Source organism: Camelus ferus, chromosome 12 (assembly GCF_009834535.1).
Source record: "Camelus ferus isolate YT-003-E chromosome 12, BCGSAC_Cfer_1.0, whole genome shotgun sequence".
Lineage (NCBI taxonomy): Eukaryota > Metazoa > Chordata > Mammalia > Artiodactyla > Camelidae > Camelus > Camelus ferus.
In genome coordinates this window covers 9,304,130-9,331,898 of record NC_045707.1, presented here as the reverse complement: position 1 = coordinate 9,331,898, position 27,769 = coordinate 9,304,130, and the positions used below count along the sequence as shown (strand labels likewise).

Sequence of the window (27,769 nt, the reverse complement as noted above, 5' to 3'; positions counted from 1 at the left end):
TGCACTCCTTTTTAACTGCTGAGTAGTATTCCAGAGAAAGAACAATTCTAACTTTAAGACAGAAGGGATGGCAGGAGTACACAAAAATAAAGAAAATTCCTGAAGTAAAGAGGAGGGGAACCGAATGACTGCATGCTAGTGTCCATCCCCTTGGTACAGAAAAGACCTCTGGAGTCTAGGGTAGACTTGAGGAGAATTAAAAAATGTACAAAGACATATTATAGCACTAATTATAATAGAAGTAAGAACAACCTATGGGTCCAACTACAGAGAGCTGAACAAATAATTACGGTAAATTCTTGACTGAATGCTCCACCAGCATTTTTGAGACATTCACTCTGTACTGTTTGTTTACGCATCCAGCAAACATTCACCAAGGGCCCACTGTGTACACAGTTCTATGAACATAACAGTCAAAACTCTGCCCTCATGAAGCTCACATTCAGGTGAAGAAAAAACAGGAACTTACAAACAGGTGGCACTGAATGATTTCATTTTTAATAAGCGCGCGCGTGCATACGCGTGTGTGCGCGCGTGTATACACATACACACCTGATGTTATCTGCCTAGAAGGATGGACTAACTACCATTTATTTTAAGTCATTAACTCTGGATGGTAAGAATAAGGGCAGTTTCCCCTTATCTGCATTTCTGTCCTGTTCTCAAATAAGGATGCTGTCTTAGCTCGGGCTGCTGTGACAAAACACCACAGACTGGGTGGCTTGTAAACAACAAACATTTATTTCCCACAGTTCTGGAGTCTGGAAGTCCAAGGTTAGGGTGCCAGCGCGGCTGGCTCTGCGGAAGGCCCGCTTCTAGGCTGCAGGAGGTCAGCCTCTCGCCGTGACCTCACGTGCGGAAGGGGTGCGGGATCTTCCTGAGGCGTCTTTTATAAAAGCACTAACCCACTTCATCTTCAGCTCCTAACACCATCCCCTCGGCCACCACGTTTCCCACACGGGGACTTCTGAGTGAGCACCCACAGACGTTCAGTCCACAGCAGATACGTTACTTATGTAACTGGCTTTAAAGCTCTTTTCTTAAGGACCTTGCTGAGTTAGAAAATCTATCTGCTCTCCCCTCATCCAGGACCATGAAATCTGTTCTTACCTCATCGTCAGTGTGCTGCTCAGAGGTCAATTTTAGCACAATCTTGCACTGGTCCACAAAAGTGCTTGCAATCAGCTCGGCATGGCTCAAAAACACCGGGATGTCATCCTTGGTCAGCGGCTCGTCCCCCATTATCTTGGCTATCATAAGGTCCAACAGCGTAACTCTGTAACACAGAAGAGGTTTTCACGTGAACATGTAACGCTGAAACTGCACCACAGTAAAAATACTTACAGAGACCATCCTAAGAGATTATTTTAAAATTCTTTACTTGTTTATAATGCCTAGCTAGGGAAAACATTTTTTGTGAATACAATTAATCTTCCTCAATTACCTATTTTTAAAAAATCTTTATTTCTTTGACGTGACTTGGCCACAGAAACAAGCACCTTTTTATATCCATTGCTTTGAGCCCTGGAGCAATTCCGCATCTCGGAAATGCTGTCCAATTAAGGTTTACAACGCATCCACCATAGTAACAGTAGCAGAGTTAGGTGTACTGACATTCATTCACTGCTTCCTGTAGGGCTAAGCATTTTACACACATTTTCTCATTTAATCTACATAAAAACTTCCTGAGGCAGGCACTGTCGCTAGCCCTGACAGTTAAAGGTGGGTAAACGAGGCTGAGTGAGGCTAATTAATTTCCTTTCCCAGAGTCACACACACACAGGATTCCGCCTCCGACTCCTGGGGCAGGGGACGTAACCACTCACGTTAGTGTCTTTCTTGTGGAGGTTGGCTTTTTTGTTTGTTTCATTATTTTACTTTATAAGAACATGAATCTGAAGACCAAACCCATGCCATTTTTACTTTAATATTTACATTATCAGGCAGGTATTTCTATTCAATCTCTTTCCTTGTCCCAGGAAGAGGTAATCATGCAAAGAGCAATCCACCCAGCAAAATCAAAGTCAAACAGGCAGGGCGTTTCTCAAAATCATGTTCTGATTGAGATCACATCTGATATGCGTAATTCTCATTTATTTCTACACGAGAGAGGATACGAGTATCTAAAATGCCCTAGCAAATGGGAGAAAACACATCTGCATTAGGCAGGGAGCATTTCTCACTAAGAAAAAAATAAGAATTGTTTACTACTTCAAGTGGAAAATAAAACATGCTGAGCTTTTCCTGTATTCTGGCCAAATGCTGGGAAAGACCATCAGTCTGTTAGAACCATCCTCAAACCTTAGAGATTTTCAAAACTCCTAAAATCTCAGATTTCCTAGAGCAAGGATTAATCCAAAATAAAGAAAACAAATGACCCCACAACTGAGCACAGAAGACAACATACAGCTCAGTATTAGGATATTTTTGTTCTCTCTTATTCACACATAATCTTGGGAAATGAACGGGGCTGCTGTGACCACAGAGCCAGGCCATCGCTCTCCCTGAGCTGGACGGCCTCCTGGGAGTGCTAGGAACAGGTCACCTACTAAGTGTGATTCAAAGGGAACCCAAATGTGTGCTCTGAAAATATTCCTTCTGCACGGGGCGGTGTGGCACTGATTGCTGGGCGTAAGAAGCTGTGATTCCTCCGTGAGGCAAGTTAGCAGCCAGTGGACTCTAACCCAAACAGGCTGCAGAGGAATGAGGAACAAAACAGACAGCTCACAGCTGCGGCCAAGGACCAAACACCAGGCGGATCCTGAAGGAGTCAGGCTGGGGGACAGAACGGAGACCCCGGGGTGGCAGTAATCAAGGTGGCCCAGCGGTGACAGGAAGGCCCCAGGATTCAAGGAGACCTGCTGAGGGAGATGGAGCTAAGCTAAAAGGAAAGGTGAAAGCAGACTTCCCGCCTTCCTGCCGCTCGGCCCCTCAGACCTCCCCTGGCTCAGCAGACACACTTCTGCACTCTGCCAGCGATCGTAAGATGGGAGATCCAAGGAGATGGGTAGTGAGTGATTTTGAAGGAAAAAAGTAAAAAAACACAAAGCAACAACAACCAGAAGTGAATCTTTAAAATATAAAAATACAAACCAGGCTTGACTACTATCGGAGAATCAATCACACTTCGTTAAGTGATCCTACTTACTTCAAGTCATCGGCCAGTGAAAACTCTCAAAGGCTCCCGCTGTTAAGGAAGGAGAGGGGCTCTAAAAACTTCAGTCTGGTGCGCGGGGCCCTCCCACCCCGAGTCCCTGGCCACCTCGCCAGCCCCCTCTACTTCCAGCCACCATCAAAACCCATCCTTCTCCTAAAACAGAGGACTCACACATAGGACATCTAACTCCAGTAGATTTCTTTCTAGAATCATTGATTTTGTTAGAAAATGAATATATGTATGAATGCATGACTGGGACACTGTGCTGTACACCGGAGACTGACACACTGTAATTGACTGCATTTCAATTAAAAAATAAATAAATAAACATAAAAATTAAAAAAAAAAATCACTGATTTTAATTGTGCATCACATCTGCCATCCCCATTTCTAGTCCAGAAAGCAGGCGTGTCCTGAAAAGTCCTGCAGAGTCACGGAAAGCACCTTTCATGTATGTCAGCGTGGATACAGCGTGGAACGCCCTACTCCTTCCAGCTGCGGGGAACCACACGAAACACGTCCTTGAAAACCTAACAGGACACAAGTGGGCGAACAAACGCCATCCACTCGCTGATCCGTCCCCCGGGGTGAAGACCACAAGCAGACTCAGGGGAAGAGGTCAGAGAGGAGCTGTCCAGAACCTCGGTGCACCAGGGTTGGGCTCTTGCTTCCTTCAACCCAGGCATCGTCACTTGAACTCCCAGCCTCAGGCTCACCAGACAGACCCCCGACTCAGAGTCAACCTACAGTCTTCTCTCAACCGCTGGCTCCACATCTAGCTCACGTCTGATTAAACAAACTCTGTCTCACAACTATGATTCCTGCTTCATAAAAAAACTGACAGCATGTCCATGTGAAGGATTTTAGGGGGAAATCTACAGTAAGACTTACAAAGTTACGCTTAAATTGATGCCATCTACAATTCTGAAAGCCATGCCTGCCCCATCCTGAAATGGGTAAGTTTTCAATGAGAGGACTGGAGTGAGGGGCTAAGAGAAAGGAGAAAGCATGAGAGAGTGAGTTTTATGAGCATTCTAGGGCAGGAAATAACACTCTGCAATTCTGGAAACAAAATATCTGTAATTCAAATCCAAAGGCTGACAACTCCAACAATTTCTGAATTTATATTTGAACTACTCCCCGTGTATAATTTGCTGAATGGCATGCCACGAGGCCAAAAATTTTATTACCCTGGACAACAAGCTAACTGAGACACAGGCAGACAGCTGTTGCTGAATTAATCCCACTAGTCCCTTAATAAATTACAGTTATAAGAAGCTAACCATCATTGATTCTGGTGTCAGACAGGCTGAATTCAAATACCACCTCAGCTACGTTAGTGTAATGCAGGGCAAGTATCTTAACCTTTAAAGCCTCAGGTCAGATCCCCGACGTGAAAAACGGCAAGAATAACACCTGTTTCCCAGGGTGTTTCTAAGGATTAAATGGCAATAGCTATATGTTGCCTCCATACCTGACAGTGATGCTACCTCCAGGAAAAAGTCAAGGTCATCAGAGGAGGAGGGGTAATGGTTGCAGAACCATGGAAGCAGAAATAGCAACTCACATTTACTGGGTGATAATTACAGGCCAGGCACTGAGAGCTTCATACGTATTTCAATTAGTAACCACAACGATTTCATGGGGGTGCCTACCATGATTATCCTCATTTTGCAGATAAAACAGTTCCAAAAGGTAACTTATCCAAAGCAGTGAGTGCACAACCCGCCTCTGCTCCTGATACTACGCTAGACAGACTATAAATCTGAAAAACTACCGTGGCTGTTCTCCAAGGGCAGTTAGTTTAAATAAATATTACTCCAATTCACTGGGAAAGGTGACCAGAAATCTGTATAAACACAGGCTCTCGTTTCTGCTGAATCATACCATGTGGATTGATTCTGTCTCTGTGTCCAAAAGATCTTCACCAAGAAATCAGCCCAAATAAACTACCAGGGTGAAGGAGGCAACTAATTGTGACAACTAAAGAACAAGCACAAAAAGAGCTCCAAAGCCCGCACAGCACCGCCCCCTCCCCCGTGCTCGCCCACACAGCACCGCACCCCCACCCCGTGCTCGCCCGCACAGCACGGCCCCCTGTGCACGCCTGCACTAACGGAGGGCGGTGGGTGGAGCTGCACAAGGATGTCCCAGGAGCCACAAGCAGGAGCTAAATCAATACACTACCTGTTCCATGATGGATCCTCAAACGTTTTTCAATCTGATGGCCCCCAACCCACCTGGGTATCCTGATTCAGTAGGTTGGGGCCAGGGTGTGGGCGCTCCTCAGGTGAGTCTGATGTGTGTTCCCAACTGAGACTCAGCACCACAATGTGCACCCCCCCCAAATCCCCCAGTGACACCCCTCGTCTGAATCACAGAACACAGAGAACATTCTGAGACTGACTTCGCTCTCAGAGCACCATTCCAGATGCACGGGAAAGAAGCTGATTCACTATACATCCCTGTTGAGAAAAGCTAATCTTTTCGATCCCATTAATCTGCCAACGTGCAACTCTGAGCAGAGAATTGTCCACCATTGCCCCAAACGAGTCAAGAGGGAACCCAAGAGCCTCCAGTTCTCCACAGAACTCCCGGAGCTCCTGCCAAAAAGCCACCCCCTCCCCACCCCCCAGCACAAAACTCATCGGCCAGCTGTTTCATTCAGTGCTCCCAGCTCACCCCTCGACCTCAGACTCTCTCGCTCCCAGACAGTCTGTGAGCAGTGAGCTGACACCACTGGTGTCCCTGTGCCCAGTTGAGCAGGCACCAACACCCGGCGGGGCCGGTATTTGACGTCGTGTTCTGTGTCACTCTCAACACTGGGACAAGCTCCACGAAGGCAGGGGTTCCGGCCAGGTGTACTGAGTGGGTACAGCAATAAAACCTTGTTGAATGAACCAAAGGCTGCCAGAACGAAGCCTCCGCCTGCCGTCTGCCCCGTCTTCTCTCTCCCTGCTGCCTCTCCAGCAGCTTCTGCTCCAACCAAACCGGGCTTCCTCATGTTCCCAAAATCACGCCCACAGGCTCCTCATCTGTGCTGGTCCTGAGCTGTTCTTTCAACTAGAAAACGTCCACACTCCCTTCTGAACACGTGCCGGGCACACCCGACTCCCCTGCAGGCCGGCCAAATGTGCGTCTTCCACGAAGTCCTTGCTGCCTCCAGAGAGGAGCGCTAGCTCCCCCTCCCCCGCACTCCCGTCCCTCGCTGGTGACAGCTCCCGAGTGTGTTTTGTGTTATAGTCATTAACACCCTTAATACCCTGCTGGGGCTCTCCGGGGAGGTTCACAGAAGGCTGCCGCATCCCTGAGGGAAAGCAGCGTGTCTAGTTAACCTCGGCATCTCCCTGAAGAACAAGGGGCAGTGCCCTGTGCAGAGCAAGGAATCAAAAGCCACTCACTGAAACGAAGCAAATCATAGCAGCACAGCTACGACAGAACCACAGAGGGGAGAGTCCTCGTCGCCTTTCCTTCCCGGGGAAAGCACCACGTCTTTCTGCATTTAGGCCCCATTTCCTTTAATCCTAAGTGGTCAAATACATCAAAAATTTGCTGGTATAACTGCTTCCATATGTGCCTATGTGCAATTTAGAGGGCACAAGAAACAAAAGTACAAATCTTGAGCCAGAATATTTTTGGTTGATGCGTCTTGAAAACGGAGTTTGCTGCAGCTGGAAATCTGGCTGAGGCCACATTACCACGTGAAATACGAACTACAAAGACCCGCTTCCGGTATGATCTGCCTCCGATGAAACTGGGCTTAGATCTGGATTCTTCACTGGTTCACTGAGCTAACGCTTGCCGACTGACCATGGCACCCAAAACAGCATGTCTGGCACGGCATCAGTGTCAGGGGCATGCACTAGACAGACGTCCTGAGAGATTAACACCCAGATGAAGGAGGACCATCCTGTCTCTTCTCGCTGGTGTTCAAGCAGCATGTCCTCGGACAGCACACTGCTGGGCATCCTGCGTTTCTCCGCGCAGCGCAGACGCCGTCTCACCTCCACGGTCTTCGGCCGCAGGCGGCAACGTGCAGGGGCTGTCAGCACGGACTCGAGCCGGGCTGCCCGGGCTGGGCCCCGGCCCTGCCGCCTCCCACCTGTGCGGTCCTGGGGAGGCCGCGTGCCCTCTTCCACAGTCAGGGGCCGTGGACGTGCCCGTCTTCCAGGGCTGATGTGATGAAACAGTCAGTGTCTGCTGAGTGCTGAGAACAGTGCCTGACTTCGTGACAAAAGCTGTGTACATGTTTGTTAAAAAATTTGAAATGTTTTTGCTGATAACACATCCATAGTAAAACGAATTAATTACAACAGCACAAAATGTGGAACAAAGGTGGAGCTGGTTCTGAAGTGACTTTTGTTTTTAAGTACAATCACTTACAACGTGTAATCTCTGGTGCACAGCACAACGGCCCAGTCATGCATATACGTACATATATTCGTTTTCATATTCTTAAAGTGACATTTTTTAGACTTAGGATGTGGTCAGTTAAACGTTAAAGTTCTGACTCACCACATATCCTCAAGTAAAACAAGCATTTTGAAAAGAGCAAGGTCTTACCCTAGAATTACACCTTAACATCTTGTGCCTGGAAGGACTGTAACTCAGAGTCTGGTGCCCGAGCACAGCAGTCCCTTCTCCGACCTCCCGTCCTGGGAGCAGCTGCCGCGGCTCTTTGGAGTCCTGACCTCTTGGCCTCGGGCACAGGATTCACAGAGGCTTATCTCTGCTGCCCCCCGTATACCAAGGATGTGAAGCTGGTTTTGGCTGACACTGTTTTGACTCTGAAATGATCAGGTCACTCTCACCACATGACAAAATTCTACTGAAAGCAGAGCAGTGTCCCTGTCTGGAATACCACTGGGTCGGGCAGCTCCGGCGTTCTCGGTGTTCAGCAGGCCACAGGCACCTCCTCTGCCCCGACAGCCCCATAACGGTGCCCTTCCAGGGTGTCAGTGCCCCAGAGGTTTCCATGTCACTATGTGACACCTTCTCCCCACAGAACACGCATGAAACAAGGAAGCAGAGCTGTGTCTGACCGAGCTGACGGCTACAATTCAGAAGCACTGGTGGTCCTCAAGCTCAGCCCTGCCATTGAGCAAAGACAAGGATCTGGACTCAACACTTCCCACGATGCGCTTCCCCAGAAGCCAGGCTGATGCAGCCGGAGCCGTCTGCTGTCTGAAGTATTGACAGAGACATCATCTTAAAGACATGGCCCAGTAAGTGCCAGCTACTGGCTGACTATTTCGTTCCAACACTGTTGCAACACTGCTTCCGGTGGGTGTTTATAATAGAGAACTCATAAGATTCAGTCTCTGTCCTTGAAGAATACATATTCTAGCATAAGAACAAATAATTACAATGAACCTGCAGATGAGGACGCACAGCACTCTGCCTGGGAAAGTCAGAGGAGCCAACAGAGAGGAGGCAGCACCTGCTACGGCCGCTCGACCATGAGCGCGTGTCCAGCAGGGGAGGCGGGGGTCAGGCCACTCCCGGCACGAAGCGCAGGCAAGGCCTGGATGCTGAGAGCAGTCCTGCGAGGCTCCAGCATGGTGACCGGGGGAGAGAACAGGGATTGGAAACAAAGCTGCACTTTAAAAGGGCCTGTGCACCGTACATGGAATTTAACTGCCTCCTGGAACACGTTACAGAGGCCACTAAAGCGGTGGGGCAAGAGCCATGCCGGTGGTATGGCAGGTGACAGCGGAGGAGGAGAAACAGAAACCAGGTCAATCAGACTGCTGGCTACTGTCCACCCATCTTCTCAGCAGCATCGTTCATCACAGCTGAAAGGTGGCAGCAACCCAGCTGTCCACGACAGATGAGCAGACAAGCAAAGCGTGACATATGCACACAGTGCAGTGGGACTCGGCCTTTGAAAGGAAGGAAACCCTGGCCCACGCTGTAACGTGGTTAACCTTAAGGACACTACGCTAAGTGAAACACACCAGCCACACGAGGGCAAATACTGTGTGATTCACTTGCACGACGTACAGCTGACCCTTGAACAACATGAGTTTGAACTGTGTGGGTCCACTTACATGTGGAATCTTTTCAGTAAACAGGTACTACAGTACCACACACGCTGCAGTTGGTTGAATCCAAGAGTGTGGAGCAACCGTGGATGCAGAGGGCCGACGGTAAGTTATACTCAGATTTTCCACTGCCCTGGTGGTCAGCACCTCTAACCCCAGCATTGTCCAAGGATCACCTGTACGTAGAGGAGTCAAATTCAGAGACAGAAAGTAGCACGAGGGGTGCCGGGGGCCGGAGGAGGGGGAAATGGGTGGCTGTTTAATGGGTATAGTCTCAATGTTGCAAGATGAAGCAGCTCTGGAGATTGGCTGCCGGATATTGTGCACGTACTTAAACTACTGAACTGTCCATTTAAAGAAGGTTACAATGGTAAATTTCATATGATGTATGTTTTCTCAGAGTTCATAAGAAGGCTATAGCCAAAGTCCATGCAAAGGTGATATGCAAACCAGAGCTGTGACGAGAGAGTGAACTCAGCACACTCGGCTGGTGTCCTCGGGAAGGCTTGCTGGCCAGCGTGGCACGGACAGCGGAGGACACGGTGGGGACAGGACTACTGCGAGGTCTCCACCCCAGCAGGTGAGGTGACATTGATCGATGTTCTAGATAAAACCCTTCACGAGCAAGAAAATTCATTCATTTACTCAAGCTCTCATTCGAACATTTCAGTGCCTGCTATGTGCTAAGCATGGCTAAGAAATGTGAACGTCAAAGAACAGAAAAGATCAAATCCTGGCCCGCATGGAGCTAACGCTCTTAATGCCAGTGTCACACAGTTGGCAAGCAGGTACGTGACGTGACATGACGTGTCACAAATGATGTGATAAAATAAAAGCACTTCTCCTTCAGGAGAAAAATGAAGGGGAGGAGGTGACATGTGAGCAAGCAATCCGTATGACTTAGGGAAGCAGAACTACTCTTGCATAAATAAAAATGGAAAATGTTTAGTGTACCGTCCTCATTTGGCTAGGTAATGGATCAGTTACCAGTAGATCATTTGATAGGAATGTGGAAACTATAAGCTTGAACATTAAAATACAATTGAACTGTGTATTCTGTTTTCAGATGTTCCTTACTGCAAAGCAATTTACTAATTTATAGCACTGTTCTTCATAGTACTTATTCCAGGTAAAAAAAACCTACAAGTAATTCTTTCTCTGCAACAGAAATATGCATATGATGGTGGTGGCAGGGGCACCAGATTTATAAAGATGGCATTTAAACTGACTTAAAAGACGAACTTTTCCTTTTTTGTCAAAGATACTAAAGAAGAAAAAAACACTGCTTAAGACTACAAAGGAGTGCACAAAGATTAGCTGTTGGAACTCAGATGTATAGTTAAGAATTTCAAAACCACAGCAATTATAAAAATTGTGACTACAATCAAAAGATTAACATTTTTTAAAGTTTTTGATCATTATTAGATCTGTGATTTCTGCATAAGCTTTACTTTCCTAAGGCAGCATTTCCAAAAAGGTTAGGAAAATCACACCCTATTGGAATGGAAAGAGGACTAGGAATCATTGTCTTCAGTCCTCAGAAGACTGAACGCAAACAAGGTAAAAGTCCCCGCCGAGGTCACATAAAGAGTAACTCTCACACCAAGGCGCAGGGCCAAGGTCTCTGAGCTCTGAGGGCACAGAGTGGTGAGGGTCACAGATGGGCACCGAGTGTCTTTCAGTCTAAAATACCTCCCAGAAAATGATAAACCCAGCCAAGCATACCCCAAATCAACACAGGCGGGGGGGTGCACAGGTAAGCACACCTCATACATGCATCCCTAACGCACGGCTGTGTGAATCACCACTATAAAATTGAGGGACAAGCCGTAACATTTTGTTCTTAACGTTTTTTAATATGCTTTCTCAGAATAATGGCGTCAACCTGGATTCTGCAACCCCACGTAAATGACTGCCCGTGGTGGCTGAGCTGTAATGTTAACCAACCAATTTAAAACCATTACTGACACAGAAACATGTAGTTAGAGATTTTGTGCCAACAAAGAAACCACACAGTTTTTCAGTCATGTGTACAGGATACTCTATATGGAATGCTAAATACTCAAAACCACACTGGTTTGGGGGGTTACCTTTCTTGATTGCTCATTTTGGCATACATGGCTTTAACCAATTCCGGGCTTTTCAGAAAATGGTCTGTAATAATCAAGAACCTAAGGAAAAAGGAGGAAAAGGTTCGGTTACTAGACACATAGCAGAATGGACACGGCCTTATCTACTCTACAGGCAAGTCTTATATGTAAAAGCACTCCTGTTTATTGATTTTTTGATTAGCTGGAATCTTAAAATGCTTAAAGAGGTTCACATACTATTTTTCTATTAGCGGCTAAAAGAAAATAAAAACCCTCAAAATGTTTTCCTCCAATTTTACTTCTGAAAAGTATGTTGAAATGATTCAAATTTATTCAACTGGAGGAAAGGGCCTATTAGAAAAGTTTTTATCTAAGTTGAAAAAAGAAAATACTTCACTATAGTTTAAACAGTAAAATGAAATTCATCTACAGGCTCAGGTGTAACAGCACACACTAACTGTTCTAGCCGAAGCGCAGTGCTCAAATTAACCAGAGAAACGGACGTGCCGTGCTTTTTATTTAAACATATTCCAGCAACAGTTGTGAATACTGGCTGCTGATCTCCTCCGTAAGGCTCTCAAGTTACCAAGAAAACATCCTCACTGTCAAGCAAACCTAGACTTGGAGATCAACTTGGGGAAACCCCGAGGCAAAGATTATGAGCAGACTTCTTCAAAGTGCCACTGTGACAACTAGAAAGACTGAATAGTCCTATTAATTAATTCTGAGTCATATTTACCAGAGGGCATCTGAAGACTTAAGAACTAAAGAAGACAGTATTCATAGCCAAGGTTATAGTAATAAGCATGACAGTAAAGCATTAAATATATTTACAAACATGATTTACTTAATTGCTTCTTAATAAATAACATAATAAAAGCATGTCTTTTAAGTATGAGAGCCAAATGAAGTTTTTTAACTACCATAACACACTGTTACTTCATATAAAAACAAAAATCTAAACACATACTCTGTTTTCCACAATCTGTCAAATAACTGATCAACACTGATGTAAAATATTTAGTAACAGATAATATTTTCAAAACTCTCAATTCTCACATCAGTTTAGGTAGGTCATCAAACTGCAACAACAGAAATTCATGTATTTTCAAGCCAGGTTCACAAAATTGTGATCCTGAAGCTCATTCATAATTCAACTACTTGGAGCTCAAAACATTTTCCCACATGCATTCAACATTCATTCAAAACACATTGTTTCAAAGCAGGGGAGGGTACAGCTCAGTGGTAGATCGTGTGCTTAGCATGCACAGGTCCTGGGTTCAATTCCCAGCACCACCATTAAAATAAATAAATAAACCTAATTATTGCCCCCCCAAAAAAACAACAACAACAAATTAATTTTAAAAACCTCACAATGTTCCAAATACTGTGTGCCAGGGGCTACGTCCCAAGCCATAATTCCAAACTCTACCAGTGGAGAAAGACATGCACGCAGATAATTATATGAGAAAAACGTCTTATGTGCAACATACAGACGCAGATCATGAATTACAGAAACAGCACAGTTTATCTAACTAACCAGAGGGCTGGGGGAAGAGGGGGTGACGGATGGGGCAGGAAGATCGGGAGTTAGGTGAATCCCAGGTAGAAGGGGGGGGGGGAGCGTTAGACTAGAGGTGACAAAAAAAGGACCTGGAAAAACAGCAGGAAGGAAGGAACAGCAGTGCGCTCGGGGCACTGTAACTACACAACAGCACGGGGCTTCCGAGAGGGACGCAGGATAGGACGCTCCTGCCCAGGGACCCACGGCAGGCTGCCCTCGGCCACAGAGCTGCTGGCCACAGAGCTCCCTCACCAGAGTCTGAGTTTATGAAGGGACAACCATGCCTTCTTTCCTGATACTGATCATCAGTGCTCCTTCTTTCTTCTCAATCCATTTTGCTGATCTTCTTAAAAGAGCCAACCTGCCTTTGTTAATTTTTTCTGTTGTTTTTCTGTTTCCCATTTGATCAACTTAACCTTATCTTTTATTATTTTCTTCTTTCTACTGAGGGTTTACTGTACTCTTCTCTTTCTATCTTCATAAAGCAGAACCTTAAGTCACTGATTTCAGACCTTTCTTTTCTGATGTAGACACTCAACGCTATAAATTTCCCTCTACACGCTGCTTTAGCTTCATCCCACACATGTTATACTTTCACTTGTCTTCAGTTCAAAAGATTTTCTCCTCTGCCTTGTGATTTCCTCTTTGACAAACTGATTATTTAGAAGTGCTCATTTCCAAAAATTTAGACTTATTCTAGATCATCTTGTTATGGTCTTCTAGGCTCACTATGATTAGGGAATAGACTCTGTATGTTTTCAATCCTTTCCATACATATACTGAGACTCTGTATGGCCCAGACTGTGGTCCATCTCGGGGAACATAATACACGCAGTTAAAAAGAAAGTGCAAGTCCTGGGTCAACGTCCCACAAACAACACTCGGGTGGAGGTGGTTACCTATCTTGGCACCACTGGGACCACCTACATCTACACTGACGTCTGCCTGCTTCTATCAGTGGCTGAAAAGCACGTGTTAACATCTCCAACAATCACTTCCAATTTCAGGCATAACACACTAACAATGGACCCTCCTACCTTAAATGCAGACAAAACACATAAAACAACAGTTTTCAGACAACAGACAACAAGCCCAACTCAATCAGGCTGTGGGAATAGAATGCAATTTAGAGAATTTCTTCTTTAAACAAACAAAATACCCTAAAAAATGCATGATAAATGTAACTTGATCAATATGTTTATAAAATTCTTAAGGCCCAATTACACTGAGACAGTGAAGGAGAGAGTAAGTTCCACAAGCTGGAATGTGCGCTGCAGAAGCGGAACTTGGGCTGAAAGGGTTCTCCATGTGTCAGGGCGGCTGAGGGAGCAGGGAATGGGGCAAAAGACCGCAGAAAGATGGGGCTGCCCCGGTGCTCTGTCGCTGTGACCACCGGCGTTATCTGAAGCAAAGATGAAAGCAGATCCATACTGTAACCTTTAGACCAAGCAGATCAAGCATTTAAACATCAAAACTGAAGTGATGCAATACCGGAAGAAAATCTAAGTAGAGGAAAGGCCTTCACAGCTATTACCAAAAATCTGTAAGACATAAGAAAGATTGGCAATTTCACCTGCTAACAAATAAAAAAACTTTACATGAAGAAAAGTGCCACAAGCAAAAGTCAAAAGACAAAAAAGTGAGGAAAACTGGGGTTTTATTTTATACAAAGGACTAATAGCCCTAATGTAGAAAATACTCCTGTATGTAGATACAGAAAAGACTGATATCCTAACAGAAAAACGGATGAAGAAAATGAGATTGTCCGTAACATTTAACTCTTCAATATATAAAGAGATACTCAACCTCATAACAAGAAAAATAACAAAATAAAACTACACAATGATGCTATTTTAAACCTGGCCGAATTGGCCAATCCAAACCTTTGATAATACACCCTGCTAGCAACGACACAGGAAACCAGGCACGCTCGGCCTGCGCCTCGGGGCGCGCACGCTGTGTGGCACCTATGGAGGACGACTGGGAAGGGTGTGTCAAAATTACAAGAGCACCTTCTCTTTGACCTAGCCATCATACTTAGATTCACCCCACAAGCACACTCGCCCACAGGAGTGTGACGTGTGTGAACAAGGCCACGCGCTGCAGTGCTTTGTAGCTATGGAAAATTGTTCACCTAAATGTTCACCGAGAAGGGACTGACTAAATACACACAACGGAAGTTAAAACAGTGAGGAAGTTCTTCACATACTGATGCGGAAAGGTGTGTGAAAAATATTCTATTTAGATAGAAAAAAAGCAAGAGGCCCAACAGTGTGGTGAGAAGAAAGAAACGAGAGTTTCCCGGCTTAGGGGCGGGGGCGGGGGGGGGGGCGGCTGGGCAGGAGGGAGACTGTGTGTTGTGACGTTAGAACTATATGAATGTATCACCTACCAAAAAGTTAGATGTATATTCTGAGGAGTATAGGTAGGCAAAGTAACCTCAAATTTATTTCTATTTACTAGATATTCTGCTGAGGAGAGAAAGCACTGTCACATCCTGGGGGAAATCACCTAGCTGCCCCGGCTCCTCAGGTTTCGAGGGGAGACAGCAGATGGTGGGGAGCCAGGTAAGCTTTATTTTAATGGTAGCTACTTCTAGGCAGGCAAGTTCAGTCATTTCTCCAGCATAACTTAGTAATAAATCGCTCCCATCTCTTCTCAAACAGATACAGAGAAACAGAAACGAGATGAACTAACTTGGCCTATCGCAGCACCTCAGTGACACAGTAATGCAGGTAGCCTGCAGTCTAGGTCAAAGTCTGGTCACTGAAACGCGGTCCTCACTGCTTCCTTGCAAAGAGTAACTAAACGCTGCGGAGGGAGTCCTTTCTCTCTCCACAACCCCAACACCACTCCCCACACAAGCCATCCTACGACTTCAATCTGAGTCTCGCGTTCCCTGGTCCTCCCTCGCCACCGGCTGGGAGAGCCCGCCGTCCATCGCAGGCTTCCATGGCCGCCACTTCTGGAATGTCTGTGCTGGCTGCACTACAGGACCTCCCTGCTCAGCTGCAGGGTGGGCACCTTGAATTTAACACGACAAAATAGCACTCTGACACCCCGACCCCCACCCCAGACTGTTCCAACTACCTCACTCACCCAAACGGGCCCAAAAACTGCTGCTGCCCTCGCCTTTCCTCCCCCCACCTCACCCCAAAATCTAACCCATCACAGAAGCAGATCATGTGCGATCCACGCACTCCTCTCCATCCCCACCGCTACCACCCTCGCCTGAGCCAGTGGCCTGAGCCAGTGGCTCCAGCTGGACAGCTGCTGCCTCCCAGCAGGGGCCCAGCCTCCATCCCTCCCCCTCCTCCCCACAGCTGAACCTCTGTCCCGCAAGCAGAGGGGTCTTGTTAAACACAAACCAGGTCGTTGCACACCTTGCTTCAAACTCTCGCATCAACTCTTGTGGCAGTGAGTAAATTGATCTCCTTTTCCTGGTTTACAAGGCCCACGTAACTGGCCTCCGGGCACCTCATGGACTGTGTGTCCCACGCCGCCCCTGCCCCCGTGACGCTGTCCCAACCCTGGGCTCTCTCGTCCCGCCGAGGTCTCTGCCGTGGGGTCTCTGCACCCCGTGTGCTCACTGCCGGCCTGCTCTCCCCAGCCTGTGTCCACCTCCACCCACGGGTCTCCTCCACTGGTCGGCTACTGAGTTTTCAGTTCAAGTGTCACCACCTCAGAAGAGGTTTCCTTGATCTTCAGATTTTAAAGCGGCACGGTCACTCCACGTCACCTCACCTCACCGGAGCGCTTAGTCAAGACCCGACGTTCTTGTTCTGTCCACGGTCTGTCCTCTGCACCATCATATTTAAATTACTACTCATAAAGCAGCTGATTCTATAGAGTATTTGAGTCAAGGACCACCCTAAGGGACAACTTAGCACACAGATGTGCTGTATATTTTTCTTCAATTTGTCTGACACTTGTTATACCTTTCTTTGAGTTTTTTGGCTCATTATCTCTCTCTCTCACTAAAACGTAATGTCTTACTAATTCTGAATCTCCAATGCCATGAACAGTACCTGGCACACTTCAAAATCTCAATCAATAATTGCTGAGTTACTTAACTTATGTTTGAAGCCAGCATCTGTACGTTTTCTGAATTTCCTAGAAGTCTGCACAAAGTAGGAGCCGTTTCTACTCCACAGGTTTCCCAAGAAAAAGCAAATCAGGTCCTCATGAAACAGGCACTTATTCTCTGCACAGAGACCAAGCCCTTTCTCCTGTGACAGTGGACAAGGCTCTTAGCCACGTCCTCACGGCAGGCCCTCAGGAAGACGGAGCCGCACGGCTTGGGCACCACGCCTCAGTGGACGCCAGGCCCCAAACTAGGCAGGTGCAGACAGGCAGCTCTTGGATTTGCAGGGTCAGCCTGCGTACGCAGAGAGGCAGAGGGGCTGTTCGTGTTTCAGCGAGGTCTCCTAAGCGCTCCTCTGCACCTCTGAGTTACTCAGACAAGCACTGAGCAGGGACGACTTCAAGCTCGTGCTCACCGGGTAACCGGTCAAACGCAAAACCACGTGCTTTAACAGGGAACTGTGTTCAATTTCCTGTAACGAGCTATATTGGGAAACAGTCTGAAAACATATATATGACTGAATCACTTTGCTGTACATCTGAAACTAATATTGTAAATCAACTGCACTTCAATTAAAAAAATAATAAAATAAATTAAAAAATAAATAAACCATATGCTATACAAGTCACCAGAATTGAATACTGGCTCATTCACCTCAAACAAATCTAAATAAAAAGGCAAAGTCATCGGAATAAAGGGCAAGAATGACATCTCCCCAGGCTGCTCACCAGAGGGTGGAAGAGGTAGATGGAGCTCAGGCAGGGAGAGGGGGTTCAGGCAGGGAGAGGGGGTTCAGGCAGGGAGACGGGGCTCAGGCAGGTAGACGGGGCTCAGGCAGGGAGAGAGGGTTCAGGCAGGGAGAGGGGGTTCAGGCAGGGAGAAGGGGTTCAGGCAGGGAGAGGGGGTTCAGGCAGGGAGAGGGGGTTCAGGCAGGGAGAAGGGGCTCAGGCAGGGAGAGGGGGTTCAGGCAGGGAGAGGGGGTTCAGGCAGGGAGACGGGGCTCAGGCAGGTAGAGGGGGTTCAGGCAGGGAGAGGGGGTTCAGGCAGGGAGACGGGGCTCAGGCAGGTAGAGAGGGTTCAGGCAGGGAGACAGAGTCCAGGTAGGGAGACAGGGCTCAGGCAGGTAGAGAGGGTTCAGGCAGGGAGAGGGGGTTCAGGCAAGAAGGGGTTCAGGCAGGGAGACGGGGCTTAGGCAGGTAGAGAGGGTTCAGGCAGGGAGAGGGGGTTCAGGCAAGAAGGGGTTCAGGCAGGCAGACAGCAGAACAAGCAGCTTTGCTGCCCAACAGTCCCTGTGCCAAACTAACCACTCCAGTGAGTGTGTAATCACATCCTCATGCCTTTAAAGCAATATATGGACACAAAATTCAGAAGTCTGGAAACGTCTACCCTAAACCAATTCCTTAATTTTAGAAGTAAGGAAGGAGAGGCCCACAGAAGGTTAGTGCCTAGGCGGAGGCCTGTTCACCTAAAAACCCCTGACTTCCGTGGCGTGTGCCTCCGGGAACGCTCCCCGACGGCCGCCTGCTCCAGCAGCCTCTCTGGGAAGAAGTCTCAGGCGAGCTCACACCCTGCGTTAGGGTCTGGGTCCTCATGCTGCTTCCAGTTCAAAGTGATCGGGCGTAAAGTCCACTCGTTCCTTCTTTCATCCAACAAACAGTAAACATCCACCGGTGAGGAGAGAAGAGCGCTGCATTTTCACTTTAACTTTAGAACTACTGAGAGGGTAAGAACCATCACTCACGACTTTCAAGCACAGACAGAAACACTGCTCTGTCGGGACGTCCGCACAGACAACTGGGATTCTTCGCTACACCACCTGTGGCATAACATTTAATGTCTGATACTGACTGCAAATAGCATTATACACACAAAGCAATGATGACGGAATGCCAGTGGGAGGTAGATTTTTTTTCTGGCAACTCAGAAATGGTCATTTAAATAGTTGTCAACTATGCATAAGTTTTTATGTTAGTTGTTGGGACTGTTTTTCTAAATATCAAGTACTCTTCATTCCAGGGTCCTGCACAAAGTTACAAGTATATTCTCAGCTTTCACTCAGGATTCACAGCATTGACCTTCTCACCCAATATCTGCTCAAGGGAAGAACCAAAGATAAAGACCTTTAAAATGAGAACGAATCATGTTCAAAATTTTCTAAGCTACAGACTTTAAAGTTGTGATTAAATTCTTTTGCAGAATCACGATTTCTGTAAATTCAGAAATTCTGTGGTAATATTAAATGTTTGCAGAATCACGATTTCTGTAAATTCAGAAATTCTGTGGTAATATTAAATGTTTGCAGAATCACTATTTCTGTAAATTCAGAAATTCCACAGTAATATGCTATGAGGGAGGTGAGGTCCCACTAATAGGAAACTTAAAATGCTACAAGGACATTTAGGGACTGTAACTAATACCTCAACTTTATAGAAAATAGAACAAATTATCTTGAGAGACGATCAAAACTATATTCTATCCAAGGCAGAAGTCAGAGCAGAAAGGGCATCAGAGAACACATATTTACTTTACCAACAGAAAAGGCTAGAAATAGGATGCATTCCTCAGGCCTGCATGTCACATGCCCACAGGCCAAAATCTCCCTCGTGTGCACAAGGGTAGCAGGCGAGACACAGGAGGCCTGGTCTGTCACCTGCCACTTTCTGTCCCAGGCAGTCTGAGGCAGAACTCTTCAGTTTAGTCTTGAAATTCATCATCTAAATGTCATCACAGAAAAGCCAAGGTTCACAAATCAGGCTGTTCATGTTGAAGCACCAACCACATTTCTGCATCACTTTCTGTGCTGGCTAAAAGACAAAATGCATGAAGGTCTCCCCTCCCATCTCCTTCTTCCTCTCAATCTTTCTCACTGATCACTGATTTTAAAGTGTGAACAGTTACAGCTAGATCAATCATTATCTGCATTACAGTGTTTATGTCCCAAATAGAAGGCGATAAAAGCCATGTCAGCATCAAGGAGCACACATAAAAAGACACAAAAGACAAAAGGTGAACATGTCACTGATGAATTCTGTCATGATGAGAGGGTCAATTTCTCAAGACCTAACAGTTACAAATATATATACGTACCCAACAACAGAGCCTTAAAACAGGTGAAGCAAGAGCTGACAGAATTGAAGGAAGAAAGAGAAAATAACCCACTTTCAACAGTGAACAGAACAACTCAACAGAAGACCACCAAGGAAACAGAAGCCTGAGCACCACTGTAAACCAGCGCGACCTAACAGGCACCCACAGAACTCCCCACCAGAAACAGAATATTCTCAAGTGTACATGGAACATCCTCCACGTGTGGCCAGGTATCAGGCCATACAACAAGCCTCAGTGTATTTAAAAAGAATGAAATCATATAAAGTGTATTCTCCAATCACAACAGAATGAATTAGAAATCAGTAACAAAATGAAATTTAGGAAATACACAAATATATGGAAATTAAACAACAAGTTCCTTAGTAACCCATGAGTCAAAGAAAAATCATAAGGGAAACTAAAATATAACTGTAGATGAGTGAAAAGTGAAAATGCAACACACCAAAATTTATGAGATTCAGCAGTTCTCACAAAGAAATGTGTAACTGTCAGTGCCTGTATAAAAAAGAAGGAAGACCTGGTAACAATACCCTAAACTTCCATCTTAAGAAACTAGGAAAAGAGTAAACTAAACCCAAAGCAAGCAGAAGGGAGGCTACAATAAGGGTTACAGCAGAAATCAATGAAAGAACAGAAAATCAACAGGGAAAAATCAATAGAACCAAAAGTTGATTCTCTGAATAGAGCAAAAAGCCTGACAAATCTTAAGGTATAGCAACCAAAAAGAGAGAAGACTAAAATGACAAAAGTCAGGAATAAAGAGGGAACACTACGAACAACCTTACATAAATAAAAAGGTAACACAATGAACGGCTCTGTGCCATTAGACTGCCTGGGCCAAATGGACACGTGCCTAGAAAGACACAAACTACCAAATCTGACCTAAAAGGAAGTAATAGGTCTGAGAAAGAAGTCAGAGTTACAGGTCTGAATAGACCCATAACAAATAGAGACTGAACGAGTAATCAAAATACTTCCCATAATGAAAAGCCCGAGACTTGCTGGTTTCACCAGCAAATTCCACCAAATATTTAAAGAAGAATTAATACTAATCCTTCACACACTCTTTCCCAAAATAACAAAAGCAGAAACAGAAGAAAAGGGAACTCTTCTCAACTCATTCTGTGAGTCCAGTGTTACCCCGATAACAAAATTACACAAAGACAACACGAAAAAAGAAACCTACGGACCAACATGCTTATCAGTATAGACACAAAAGTCCCCAACAAACTATGAGCAAACCAAACCCAGTAACATATAAAACGACTGTGTATCGTAAGCGAGATTTATCCCAGGACGGAAAAGCTGGTTTAAACTTTTAAAAAGTCGGGGCAGGAGGGGTTTACAGCTCAGTAGTAAAGCGTGTGCTTAACATGCACGAGGTCCTAGGTTCAATCCCCAGTCCCTCCAGTTAAAAAAAATTTTTTTAATTAAATAAATTAAACTTCTAAAAAAGTTTTAAAAAGTAATCACTGTAATATACTACAGTAATAAAATAAAGGATAAAAACTTCAATAGATGCAGAAAAAGAATTTGATAAACTCCAGTACCCTTTCCTGATAAAACACATTCAACAAACCAGGAAGAAGCAGGAGGAAGGTTCCTCATTCTGACAGTGGGCGTCTGTGAAAACCCACAAGAGCTATCCCCACACTCGGCGGTGAATCACGACGGAAAGCTCCCCCTAAGATCAAGGAAAAGACACAGGTACCTGCTCTCGACACTTCTACTCAGCACTGTACTAGAATTTCTAGTCAGAGTAATTAGGTTAAAAAAAGAAAGAAAGAAACAAGGGTAACTTGATTGGAAAGAAAAAAAGAGAACTATCTATTTGCAGATGGATGACCCTGTATATAGAAATCCTCTAAAAACCACACACACAGAAAACCTACTAGAAACAATAAATGAGCCTCAGCAAGGTTGCAGGATATAAAATAAAAACACAAAAATCAACTGCATTTCTATATACTAGCAATTAACAACCCACGAACGAAGTCAAGAAAACAATTCCATTCATAATAGCATCTAAAAGAATAAAACAGGTACTAATTTATCTATTTACTAATTTATTATTACACTTGTTCTAATAAACGTAACTAAAGACAAGCAATCAAAGGGAAATGCTGCATTATGTATAGAGGGCAACAATTTGAATGACACTGAATTTCTCCCCGAACAGGCACAAGACACTGGTCACCCCTGATCTTAAGGAACCGCCCACCGCAAGCGCAGCGGTCTGATCTGCGGAGCCTGCAAGCGCTGCCGCGTCTGCAGGCTGGGCTGGCTCCTGCACTAGGAACGCCCTCCCCGCCTCGCCGCCTTGAAGAGCCCACCCTCCAGGACCCTATTCCAACCGCACGTCCCCTCTTTCACAGGCCTCCAGGTCCTGCTGGGATGCTTCTCTCATTTGTTCCACCTATGTTAAGTTTTAACTTATCGTTCAATTATGATAATTCAAACTTGTACCTAAAACTTCTATCAGGAAAATGATCTGCTGGGATGTTCTTAAGCGACCACATTTCCCACAAGATACGTACGGCCACTCCGACTCCGGCTGCTTCTGGTGCGCTTCTATGACATCGATCGCAATATTGAGGTTTTCTTCCAGCTCCTTCATTCTTTCAGAATTAAGGGATGTGAACAAAATCATTGATGAGTAGGCAACGATCTTTTTGTCTGGATGGTTTAAGCAAGACCTTCCAAAGAAAGAAATCAGGGGGTTAGCCCAATGCAGCAACATGATAAAACATGATGTAACATGTAACAATAATCCCATTAACAAACTGAGTGCAAGCTGATATTTTTAAGGATTTAATGAAGAATTACAACACTCTGAAACAAGTACATTGTTTACTGCAAAACTGGCAAATATAAAATTAGCCACAACACAAAGTATCCAATACTAAAGCCGCAGCTGACTGATGACTCAAGCAACAGGAAATAACATCTGATTAAAAAAACATATAAAATGATTACATTTATAAAACATTAAAATATTCATTCTTGTTAGAAAAATTAAAAGGCAAAAAATAATACCTCAAAGACTACAGACAGTCCTTTACCAGTTTGAGGGACAGAAATATTTAAGGGAAAGTTGATATACTGGCAAGAAACACAATTAGGAGTCGAAAGCTTCAGTGTGACTCCCGGCTCATCCACCCATCAGCTGTGTGATCACAGAAAGGCCACTGATGTACCGGCTGTCAATTACGAGTCAGGCACCACGGCAGGATTTTATTTTCATTTAAACTTTGTAATACTCTTCTGGAGGAGCTATTTTCTTTATTGTGTAGATTCAGAATGAGTTGACCTGACGTGCCCCAGGGCACAAAGCCGGTACCTGCCAAAGCTGAATTCAGATTTGGTTGTATCTGTCTTACAAACACACAGGGTGAGGTCACACAGCCTCTTTCAGAGTGTTTTCTGACATAAAAATGGACTATCTCAGAGGGCTTTTGTGAGGACCAGGTTTGATCATGTATCTAAAACCACCACGTGAACTTCTCCAGCTGCCCTGTTCAAGGGCCTCTCCTCTGCTTCCCCGGGGCACCTGAAGTTACCTGTGTTACATCGGCTCTTTCCCTACAGCATGCCTACCCAATCCTTTATTTCCCCAACCAAAGCATGGGCACCTGGGGAGTAAGGACTACATCTACGTTACCTTTATTCCGCTCGTCCAGCTCAGAACCTGGCAGCTATCAGGTGTTCAAAATGTTTTAAAGGAATGAATTCTCAGAAATGAGTAATTTCTATTTCTGTAGCTTAAACTCCACAATTCCTTCATTCCAACCCAAGTTCCATTATTATTAATCATAAAGACGTCATGCCTTCAGCTCTTATTATTGCAGGAGTTTGAGGACCAGTTACAGACTCGGTGAGCTAGAGACATTAGACTTTGTGTGATCCTAACACCACACAGATGAGCCCAGAAAACCCCTCCAACCAGGGAGGGCAGCACAGAAGTCAGGCAGCTGGTGTTTAAAAGGGTGTAGGCTTTGGATCCAGAGGGCAGCACCGGGTTTACGTGCCAGCCACGCCATTTACCAGCAATAAGCGTCACTCCCCTCATCTGTCCAAATGGGGACAGTACCGCTCAGCCGGCAGAGAGGTTGGACAGGACAGGGAAATACACAGACAACACCCAGCCCAGAGCATTCAAACAGCTGCCTGTACTGTCACCACCACCCCCCATTCGTCGGCAGCAGAACCTGGATCAGAGGCGGGGCCTCGAGCTCCTGGAGGAGCCTCTCCTCTCACCTGTCCTGCCCCGTCACCCGCTCCCCCGTCATCTCAGTGCTCCACTAGCACAGCCAGTCAACACAAAGTAGCAAACCGCAGGGAAGAGCACCACGAACCCAGCTAGACAGACTGGCTGCCACAGCCCTCACCCCTCCACGCCCACCAGATGGACAGCCTCACGCTGAGCTTAGAAGACACACTCCGCTAACAAGTAATTCACTGCCCATACTTCAATGCTTTATGGCTTTTTCCTTATACATTTTTTTCTTATAAAACAGTATCCTTAACAGTATTTCTTACTTTAACCAAAATTTTTATTTACTTTACGTAAAACTGGCATACAATGAAGGAAATCTTGAGTGTACACCCCCTCCAAATTATTAGATCTGTATTTACCTATGTACCCACCACCCAGATCAAGACAGGGAACGTTCCCAGAAGCCCAGGACGTGCCCTCGTGCCCTCTCCCAGCCGGTACAGAGCCCGCCACCACCCGCCAAGAGCAACCCCTGTCCTGAATTCCACTACCAGAGGTTAGTCTTCCTGTTTTGGAACTTCATGCGAGTGGAATGGTAGGACCACAGTCTTTTCAGAAGTTAGAAAAGCTCTCATCAATATACTCACAAAAAGAGCTCTGGGAAAGCGTGCATCCAAACAATGGACTGGGAATCCTCGTTCCGCGAGGCAACGTTGCCTAGAAACTGTAGGCCGCAGCGAAAGGCTGAGGGTTTACAAAACAAAACAGACGTATGATTAAAAGAACTTTTTAACACACTAAATGAGTACATCTTAATAAGAAATGTCCCATGTTATTAAACAGGAAGTTTCTGTTAGCTTCTTTTAACCATAAAAAGTCTCTCACCACAATTAAATTTTGGGCGTGATGTTAATATTAAAATGCCTTACAAAACAATGTACTCTATACAAAATTAATTAACTTCTTTAAAAGACTGTAAAAGTAGACACAAATATACCTGTAATCACATTAAATATCATTGGAACATGTGCTCCAACTGAAAGACAGTTACCCTAAGACTGGATATTTTAAAACCTAACAATCTGCTCTTCCAAGACAAAACATATTAAATGTAAGGCTACAGAAGTACTGAAAGTTAAAGAACGGTAAAAAAGATAAAGGAGGGAAATGCCAGCCTAAAAGGGTGGTCAAACTCCACTTAAAATAAGATATAATAAACTTTAAGGCAAAAAGCATTATTGGAAATTTGTTTAAATGTCACTTCAGAATGCCTTAATTCACCAGAAAGATACAATTTTAAATTGGAATCACTTAATAATATGGCTTCAAAATATATAAACAAAAACTGACAAAAGTATTGGGGAAAGAGAAAAATCCACAATTAAATTTGGCAATAATAATATACCTTTTTCAGCAAATTACAGAACAAGCAGACAAAACTATCGACATACTGAAAAGATTTGAACAAGAGACAGGAGGATTTAGCTCAAGTGGTAGAGCGCAAGCTTAGCATACATAAGGTCCTGGGTTCAATCCCCAGCACCTCCTCTGAAAATAAATAAATAAATAAACCTAATTCCCACCCCGCCCCATATTTCGAATATTTCACCAAATAAAACTGCAGAATATTGGACAAGATCCAGAACGCTGACAACAAATGTGGGACGAGGCGAGGATGTGGAGCAACAGGAGTGCTCGCTCAGTGCAGGTGGGAACGCAGAATAGCGCAGACACTCTGAAGACAGTCCGCGGTTTCTTACAAACTAAACATACACTTAGGATACAATCCAGCAATGGCGCTCCTTGGTATTTTACCCAAAGTAACTAGGGTTAGGGTTAGCAAAGCCCAGCACAGGAATATTTATAGCAGCCTTATTCATAATTGCCAAAACTCAGAGGCAACCAAGATGTCCTTCAGTAGACGGATAGATAAATAAACTGTGGTCCATCCAGACGATGGAATATTACTCAGCACTAAAAAGAAATGAGCTGCCAAGATATTAGCAAATAAAAAGCCAACCTGAAAAGGTCATATACTGTATGGTTTCAACCCTATGACATAAAACTATGGAGTCAGTCAAAAGATCACTGGTGGCCAGGGGCTGGGGGAAGGCGTGGTGACGAGGTGGGGCAGAGAGTTTTTAGGGCAGTCAAACTTCTCTGTGTGATCCCATAATGATGGATACATGTCATTATACATTGTCCAAATCCACAGAATATACATGTCTATACACACATATATATAAGAAAGAGCACGCAGCCCCATGAGAAAAACCACACTCACCAGACTGGCAAAAGTTACACTCAGAAAATTAAGTGTTTATGAGAATGTAACGCGTTAGGAACGTAAGGTTCTCTAAAGCTCTTTATATTCACGAATTCGCTACACAGACCGCCTCTCAGCTTCCCTGCCTGCCCTGCAGACAGAAAGGTGCGCCCTTCAGACGTCTGCTCTGTGGGCTGGCAGGTGCAGCCTCGGCGGCGGGGGCGCTGGAGGAAGAGGGCCCTCACTGCCTGGCTCCGGGCGCCCCTCCGGCCTCCCCCTGCCTGCAGCGTGCTGTCCCCCCAGCACTGGTCCACTGCAGTGGGTGGCTTCTCCAGGGAGGGGCTCCTGCACAGCAGAACCAACCGGCCGTGTCCAGCAGCCAGGAGCTTCCTCAGGACACTTCGAAGCAAGTTCCTGGTCATGGAACCTCCCTGGACAACTTCCCCCTGAGGGCGGAGTTCCAGCAAGTTCCTCCAGCACCACCCCTCAGTGTCTTCACTGCCCTCTGCAAGCAGGCCTGGACCTTGGGCCGATGCCCCACACACTCGTCTGAGCCCTGGGGACCTGGCTGCCCCTTGTGTCTGCAATCCCTGTGTTCTTTGGCATCTCCTTGCTTCTTAGTAGTCAATCTCCTGTTATTTCAAGCCTCTGTTATAGTTAGTAATTCTTTATTTTAAATTTTCCCTATTCAAATTAGTGTGGTTTCCGCCTCCTGGTTGCACCCTGGCGGGCACAGCAGATGGAGAGAAGGAAGGCGGAGGGAGGGGCCCCAGGGGCAGCGGGAGAAGATGCACCGAGCACAAGCCTGAGAAAAGGGTAACAGCTCAGTCAGTCAGGCCCAGGTCGGACGCACAGAAACTAAACTGTTTTCCTAACAAAGAAAATGTAATACATAGAATTAGTTAAACCAGAGACAACACTGAGGTGATAGAGAGATAACGGCCCCAGGACACACACCCCCACTGCCCTCAGGACTGCAGGCGCGCAGGGAGGACGGTGAGGTTCCGAGAACCCGGCAGCCAGGGGACTTCTGCAGAGCTGAACCCCGGATCTCCGTGGAAAGGGGCGCCCAGGCTACCGCGCACACCCCGAGGCCTGGGGGAGGGCCTGCGAGAGCTGGGACTCGGGAAGGGGCCGGGCTGGCCGACAGCGGTACCTGCGTGAACTCCGGGAGGCGTTCTGAGTGGGAAGGAAGCTGGACGGTAAACCACCTGCAGCCGGCCGAGGAGACGCGGGCCAG

The 27,769-nt window shown here is 45.8% G+C and overlaps 1 protein-coding gene across 1 annotated transcript in view; it reads right to left on the bottom strand.

The window, feature by feature from the left end:
• Nucleotides 1-27,769, bottom strand: part of ATXN10 (ataxin 10) — a 150,305-nt gene that overhangs the window by 89,886 nt on the left and 32,650 nt on the right. Inside the window, 4 exon segments of the mRNA XM_032493864.1 lie at nt 1,111-1,276; nt 11,292-11,372; nt 22,585-22,743; nt 24,911-25,007. Of these exon segments, the coding sequence (XP_032349755.1) occupies nt 1,111-1,276; nt 11,292-11,372; nt 22,585-22,743; nt 24,911-25,007 (503 nt within the window).